This window comes from Chaetodon auriga, chromosome 17 (assembly GCF_051107435.1).
Source record: "Chaetodon auriga isolate fChaAug3 chromosome 17, fChaAug3.hap1, whole genome shotgun sequence".
NCBI classification, from domain to species: Eukaryota; Metazoa; Chordata; class Actinopteri; order Chaetodontiformes; family Chaetodontidae; genus Chaetodon; species Chaetodon auriga.
The window spans coordinates 16195633-16203677 of record NC_135090.1 but is presented as its reverse complement, the minus strand read 5'-3'; the positions used below and the strand labels follow the sequence as shown (position 1 = coordinate 16203677).

Sequence of the window (8045 nt, the reverse complement as noted above, 5' to 3'; positions counted from 1 at the left end):
TGTAAGATTCTGGATGGCAGCTACACCATCAGTTTAAAAGTTTTGCCTACATTTAACAAGTGAAACGCTTCTGAAAGCGATTGAGCCTTGTGCAGATGAAGTAATCCCACCCGCCCTGTCTCCCCGTCCCCGCAGATGAAGCTGCTCCAAGCCACAAGCCTGGTGAGTTGGCGTGAAACTGTGCAAATCACACATGACGTGAAACAGCTGGCCCGTGAGCCAAAGATAATTCCAATAAAAACCAACTCGAAGTGTTCTGATACACTTTTTACTCCCTTTTCCTGAGAACTAGAGCCGCGCTCTTCCACATTCCCGATTCTCCCTCTCAGTCTTCCAGGTACACGCCCTTTGACTTGTCAGGGGGAAAAGTTTTAAGGAAAGAAAAAAAAAAAAGCCTAAATCACGGAAGAGATTCTGCTGTCCTACTAGTTTGGCAAGTTCTCTAGGCTCAAAGCGGCGTAGAAAGGCGGAGAAGCAGGCAGAAACTCACATTTTGCGCACATTTCTACACTTCTCTTGTCCCGCAGACGGTATACGGTGAGTGGAATGCGTCTTTCGGGGTTCTTTGAAGTTTCTCCTGCGTGTGAGCATTTGTGTTTGTTCATCGCTTTTTTTTTGCCACGTTTCGATGTACTCTTGCAAGAGCCATCCCATGAAAGTTGGCCGCGGTCTGACTGCGGGACGGTTTCAATGACTGCAGCCCTCAGACGATTTTAGGTTCACGTTGCACTTTTACAAGAAAAAAAGTAAATGATCATCGTTGGCGGCTTTGCTTCTGGTTCTTATTCGCTTTTTATTGGCCGTGTTTGATTGCCTTTATGCGCTTTCTCTTTCTCTCTCGGAAAGATATTTGATATTTTGATGTAGATCAGTTGTCAAGTTGCCGATCAATTGCGAACAGCCTATCAAAAATTGAAGTGACTTGAGGTGTTGAGCTTATGGACAGTATAACCGGATGGCACCCGGGCTGTGCGTTAAAGCGCAAAATCAACAGTTTAGCGCACACTATGCTTTTTATAAAGAGGCCCAGCAGAGTGACAGCTTGGGCTGCTGAGTGGAATTTTTGTGGAGCTGTGTCGTTTATGATGGCTTCCTTCAACTGTGTATTGACACTATTTCAAATAACTTGTGCTGTTAATGATGACGAGCCCTGGCAAAGCTGATGGTTGTTGATGGTGTTGCGCGCTCGTCTCACCTGGACTGGACTGTATTTTCAAACCTAGCTGAAGAGCTGGATGAAAGACAGCAGTGGTGCGTCTGCTCGCCGCAATTTACAGCCACAACCTAACTTGTTCCTCTGTTAATATTTTATGCCACACGAGCGGTAGTATTGTCATTACTCTGCGCACGTACCGTATCACATTCGCCCATTTGGAAACGCAACACTCAATCTCCTTAGGGTTCTGGAGGGAAACGGGAAACCTCTGGTTGTAGGCCTGTATATTTAATTATTTGCGCAGTTGGGTTTTTGGGGGCCTTTTAAGACAAATAACTGGGATTAGTTTGTCTCCTGAGAGGGACTAGATGAAGCTCTGACGTGGGACGGGTGATGCAAGTCTTGAATGCGTTTTTCGAAAGTAGGGTGTTGGTACTCGGTCCTAACAGGCAATATCACCTTAAGAAAGGTCACTATAGGTAAATAATGAATGCGAAAGTGGACTGAAATGTCAATCCAAGAATAGAGGAATTGTCTTTGCTGGGTATTTTTGGACAGGAGGCACTCAGGCCCGTCGAGGCCCTTGCGCGCTCAGGCTGTGGAGGGTGTGTCACCTTGCAGGAAGAAGTCCCCTAAAGTTCCTACAGAACACTGGCTGTGTCTGATATAACAGAAAAAGTGACAGAAGGCCTTATCCGATAATGCTAATAAATTATATAAATGAAAAATGACTTTTTAATCCATGCTTATGTAACCTTTTTGTTTTACGGCAGCTGTATTGAGAATCAGATGTGATGTGTTTCGCCTGCTACATGCAAACTTGTGTTGTGCTCCTGGTGGTGGCAGAATGGGTCAGAGCAATATAACAGGGGTCAGCAGGTCAGTGAGTAAGGGGCTGAGTGAAATGTTAGGTTTTAATGGCCCTGTGCTACAGTGTCCCAGCTCTCTGTCTCTCATGGTATAATGAGGCCAACAGGCGCTTGCCCTAATTGGCCATATATGCTTGTGGTGACCCCCATAGAGAAATGGCTTGACTGGAAGGTGCTTGAGTGCGACACACACTCCAGTAATTGAGATATTAGTTTGCAAACGACCACTCGGCTGACACGGGTAAAGAAGGCATCCCGTTGAGATGAGGAGTGTTTTCTCACAAGCATGAAACTGTTGTTTGCTCTGCAGCATTTGAATACTGAAGCTGACAGACGAGTACAGTTTCCTTGAACGTATCCTCTCACTGCTTTGGGGCAAACTAGCTCGGAGTTGGCCTGTAAATTCCTGTCTAAGTGATCTCCACAGACAGCAATGAATGGAATCCCTGCAAAGATGTGTCACCTACTGGCGTGTTTTACATTTGGAGCCGACATCTGTGAATTATGCAGATCCAAAAAAATGACTCTTAAATATCTGTGCATGTTTTTAACCTAGAAGAATTGGCCACTGTAGCCTTTAAATCCTTATCAAGCTTCTTAGTCAAATATGCTACGTGTAGTTGTGCACAGCAGCGTGAGGGCAGTGGCTTGAGAAGACAAAAGGGCTGCAGAGTGAAAACCAGGATGAGGCAGTGGCAGGCAAAGGAAGAGAGAGTGGTGCTGAGAGAGAGAGGCAGGTACAGCTGGTGATCCCTTCAGTAATCTGAAGCCCAGTCCCCTTCGGTAGCTTCAGTAGATCAGATGACCTATCAAAGATCAGAACTTCCATTGTGCATCACAGCTTGTCTCTCAATCAGACTCCCTCTCACCCTCTCCACTTATCTCACGTCACCATCCCTCCCTTATTGCAGCTCTAGACTCAACACCTGAAACGAAAGGCCTTGCAGGGACAGGAGGAGATCCACCGTTTCATTTTCCACTGGATGTGTCACTTGAATGCGTTTTGAACCAGACCATCCTGGAACTTCCTCCTATGCACTATGCAGGAGTTTAATCACTTCTGCCATTGTCCGCAGTTTGTTGCTCTATCTATAGTATCTCTATCTATCTATCTATCTATCTATCTATCTATCTATCTATCTATCTATCTGTCTAACACTGCTGTCTTGACCTGTTCCCTTTCCCAGAGAGAGGAGTCATGGAGGCTGCTATTCAGACCCTGGTGAAGGTCTTCCTGAAGTCGGCCAAGGGAAAGGAGAGTCTAGGAAAGAAAGAATTCCAGCACCTTGTCAAGTCCCAGCTCTCCAACATCCTTTCGGTCAGGAAATCTTCACTGAACCTCTCTGAAATGTTACCAACTCTTGCATTATGTAACCACCCCGTAGAAGTGCACACAGCAGTCGAGCATCAGCACTGGCCGTCCAGATTTTTAACATGAGCACTGTGACCAAATGGTGGTGTAATATACAGTGGATGAATGGGGAAAAGTGATCCGATATGATAGAATGACATTCATCAGCATAATAATGTAAATAGAGCCACTGATAGAGGGTCATTTACTAATCGTGTATGGTGATTTCACCAGTGAGTCCAGGTAGAGTTACTCATCATCATGCTTAATTGTTTCGTGGTTGTGTGTCCCTCCTACCCCAGGACACAGATAGCAAGGAGGCAGTCAACAACATGGGCCAGGGGCTGGATGCCGACCAGGATGGCAAGGTTGGTTTTGAGGAGTACATGAAGCTGGTTGGCTACCTGGCGGTCTCGCTCAGCGAGCAGCGTGGCCTCGCCAAAGAGGAGCCTGCCCAAAACGCTGCGTCTGCACAAGTGGAACAAAGTGCCCTGGACAAAGAGGAGGGGAAGCCAGAGGCCAACGCAGGGCCAAAGGAGGAGGTGAAGCCAGAGGCGAGTGGAGACGCAAAGCCGGACGCAACTGCTGCAGTAAAGATTGCAGCAAATGCAGACCCGAAGGTAGAAGTAAAGGTAGAAGCAAATGCAGACCCGAAGGTAGAAGTAAAGGCAGAAGCGAATGCAGATGCAAAAGTAGAAGCAAAGGCGGAGGGCGCGACGGAGCCTGAGGCAGCAAAGGAGGAGGAGAAGCCAGCAGCGGCAGGGGCAGTGGCGGGGGCAGTGGCAGCGGCGGGGGCAGCGGCCGGGGCAGCAGCTGGGGCAGCGGCGGGGGCAGCGTCAGCGGCGGTGTCGGCAGCAGCAGAGGCGGCTAAAGCAACGGGAGTGGAAGTGTCTGTGAAAGACGAGGAGAAGGTGGAGGAAGCTGCAGACAAGCTGGCTGCAGCTGCGGATGAAGTGGAGAAGAAGACAGAGGAGGCGACTTCATAGGGGACAATCCATTCCTTCACAAAAAAAAAAAAAAATCACACTTTACATTTAACACCACACAAATCACGTCATTAATGCCAAATTACATTGGTAAGCCACTAAAGTTTTGTTTTTTGTTTTTTTTAATGCACAACTTTGAAATACAAAGCATAAAAGTCCAAACACTACAAACCCAGCTCTGGAGAAACCCCATTCCCTATACATGAAAAATAACACATGTACATGACAATAGAATTATTGCTTTGTACTACTAGTTACCACTATGTTCATATGTACAGCATGTGCATCCCACATTTACCTCATTATGATAATATACTATGATAGCATGCAGACGTACACTATCATATGCATGTCACATCATGTGAAAACCTTACTGCAAGATTTGATTTACCTGCAGGAGCACACTGACACACACTGACCCAAGTGTCACTGTATGTTAACACACCACTGCAGGCAAGATGTTGAGTTTAAATCCCGTCCTCTCTCCACTTTTATCTTTATCTGGGTCTCCTCTTCAACTCTTGTACACTGCTCACTGTACATTGGTCCTTGGTCAAACTTTGGCTGTATACATCATCTGTTAAACACTAATGGCTTTAAGGAATAGTTTAGCATCTTGGGAAATATGCTTATCAGCTTTCTTAAGTGAGTTAGATGAGACGATCAACACCACCCTCATGTGTGTCCATTGAATGTGAAGCTACAGCTAGTAGCCGATTAGCTCAACTTAGCAGAAAGACTTGGAAACAGGGGGAAACAGCTAGCCTGGCTCTGTCCAATAGCAACAAAACCCATCTGTAGCTCACTAATTAGCATGCTATATCTGGACAGGTAAATTTGTTTAACTTTGGTTTTTGTGTGGATTAGACAAACAAGATATAGTGTGTTAATTAGTGAGCTTTAGAGGTGCAGGTAAGCCCGTTAGCTAGCTGTTTCCCCCTGTTTCCAGTGGTCATGCTAGGCTAAGCTAATGGGCTGCAGACATAGCTTCATATTTACTACACAGACATGAGAGTGGTATCATTCTTCTCATCTAACTCTGGGTAAGAAAGGTGATAAAATGTCAAACTATTCCTGTAATGGTTGCATGAAAATCTGTCAAAACACTAATAAAATTTTTACATTCTCATCTTTTAACGCGCAGTGGAGTGGAGCAGATTTGGCATGACAATAAACAAATTGTTTTGCTGGAGCTTTGCATTAATTCAGCTCATCTCAATTGTGTACTCAATGCCCCATCACACTCTCTTCTCTCTCTCTTTTTAGTCTATTTTACGAGCACTTTTTCTTGTTTTCTGTAACTCCCAGAGAGGTTCACTTCATGGGGATCCTACAGTACATTCTCTTCACCAGTAGCCAGCCATGGATTAGGAACTGGAAGATCAGGTGTGGCCTTTGGCTAAATAATTAAGGTTCAAGAATGGAATCCACACCAAAGGACCCTTATGGTCAAAAGGGAGCCCAAAATAGTCCCATGGGAGTGGGCGGGTGACTAGAAGGGCAGGTCAGAGAAGGTATTCATGCAACTCAATCCACCTGGATTAGAGCTGATAGAGAAGAACAAGATAACAAACACCAGGAAGCCCGTAACAGGTGTCACTCGGTGCCAGTTTTATCTCAAGTACTTTACGATACAATTAGCGCATTTGCATTTGATATGAGTCTTTTAAACCATATGGCATTTCAATGATCTGGTTCTGCTTAATGATCCCTAAAGGTGCTGGATGGTACGTTATCCCCTGGTAGTACTGGATTGGAGTGACAGAAACTTGGTTTTGTTGTCCCTCTTTGAAAATTACTCATTGTGTCTTGTTTTCTGCTGGTTTTAGCACCACCCGTTTGTCGGTCACACCCTCATACAGTTTAAAGACCCTGTCTGACCTGCAACTGGATCCTTGAGTCCCAGCCATTGGGAAACTACTGGATTAGGCATTTGATGGGTAATACACCCTGGGACACAAACAATTACATGAAAGTAATCCCAGGCTCCACTGATCCTGCCCATCAGATGAGGTAGTACTGTCAGAGAGATCATTGTCAGAGGCTGTGCTTGTTCAAGAAAACAAAAGAATACTGAGCCATCAATATGAATCTATGTGGTGTGATCTTTTTACAACAGGCAAATACATATGCTGCACGCTATCAGAAACTTATTTGCTAATATTGCCATTGTATTACAGTTATTGTGGCCAGTATTTAAGTTTGAAATGGCCTCTTTATATTTAACTTTTTACCCTAACTCCTCCTACTTTGGACCACTATGGAGATCACTTGAAAACACACTACTTTGTGACATTATATGCAATTTGTTAATTACAATTTAATGATTTGTAAATTGTCTCGTCATCAATAATGCAGCCATGAGAAAAGGGCTCGTGTTGCAGGCCTGCTGTGTTACAGGTCTACCTGGCCAGCCGCGTGCTGCTTAAGGCACACACAGGTTAGCCATGCTACCAAATGTGCATCTCTACCAGCACCTGGTACTTCAGACTGCCCAGCAGCAAAATGGGCAAGACAAATAAACCTGAGTCATGTTGTCACCCTGCCTCACGGCGACACTCCCATTGCAAATACTCTTTCGTTTACACTCACCCTGCTCAGCCTTTATGCTCATTGTACGCTGTGTTTGTTGCATGCTCTATTACTAACAAACTTATTTGACATTTTGGGCTATTTAGAGTATATTATTATTTCTTTTTTTATTAAAACCTATATTCTTTTTATATCAAAACATTTTCTCATCATGGTACTTCCTGTGAATAATGTTAACATATCAGAAGAATCACTTTACAGGCATGTTTTAAAATGACTTGCACTTCCCACAGATTCCTGAACAGACCTGGGTTAAACATCATCTGGAAGCTTATGCTTTTTTTTTTTTTTAAACCTATTTGGAATAACAAATAGAGCAAAGTGTGAGAGTAAGTTTTCTTTCTAGGAGGTTAAACCGTCTGCACTAACAGTATTGGTACTGTCCCATAGTGTAAGCCCCACCCAACCTTAACTCCACATAGATTAAAAACATGCTGGAACGAAGCACAGCAGAATTGCAGCAGGGAGTGTTTGCAGCCAGATTTTTCATTGCCACACAATGTCTCATTCATTTTGAGACACAGTAGATAAATATAAAAGCCTGTGTTAAGAATCCTCCCAGTGGATATAAGTGTACATACGAGTATATGGATGTGCTTTAAAGGCTCGTTAGGTCAAAATGTTTGCAATTAGGGGACCATTCCCACTGTATTGTGCAGGCTTTCTTCATTGTGCCTTGATGTACTCTGTTTATTTCCTGCCAAGTACTGGAGGGTGTGTGTGTGTGTGTGTGTGTGTCGAGCAGTTGGACTCATTTCAGTTCACTGTCCAGTAAACTCCACTATGCTAGTATTTCAACTTGATATGTAATGCTGTATCATTTTTGCTTATTCTATGTAACGTGTAATGGCTAACATTGAATAAAACTGTGACGATAACATGTTTCTACTCGTGGCCTGTTACGTGCTCGGTTACTTACAAGACTCTCAGTTATTGTGTGTGTATGTGATGGAGAGGAAGGCAGAGAAAGCACCTGCACAGGTAGGGAGGGAGGGAGGGAGGATAGAGAAACAGAAGCAGAGACTATGTCAGTGGGTGAAGGAGTTTGGGGGGGGTGGGGGGGCAGGTGATATTTAAACCACTGGCAAACT

At 44.5% G+C, this 8045-nt stretch overlaps 1 protein-coding gene across 1 annotated transcript; it reads left to right on the top strand.

Annotated features, from left to right (window-relative positions):
• The first annotated feature begins 411 nt into the window (after positions 1-411).
• On the top strand, positions 412-7834 carry s100u (S100 calcium binding protein U). The gene is made up of 3 exons (XM_076755265.1): positions 412-537; positions 3213-3343; positions 3679-7834. The coding sequence occupies exons 2-3, from the start codon at positions 3224-3226 to the stop codon at positions 4360-4362; spliced, it is 804 nt and encodes a 267-aa protein (XP_076611380.1). The 5' UTR covers positions 412-537; positions 3213-3223; the 3' UTR covers positions 4363-7834.
• The last annotated feature ends 211 nt before the right edge of the window (positions 7835-8045 follow it).

What these genes read in the sequence shown, in the direction of transcription:
- s100u (XM_076755265.1), top strand. Translation starts at nt 3,224, where the DNA reads ATGGAGGCTGCTATTCAGACCCTGGTGAAGGTCTTCCTGAAGTCGGCC. An exon ending in AGCTCTCCAACATCCTTTCG is followed by an intron (nt 3,344 to 3,678) that starts GTCAGGAAATCT and finishes CTCCTACCCCAG; the next exon opens with GACACAGATAGCAAGGAGGC.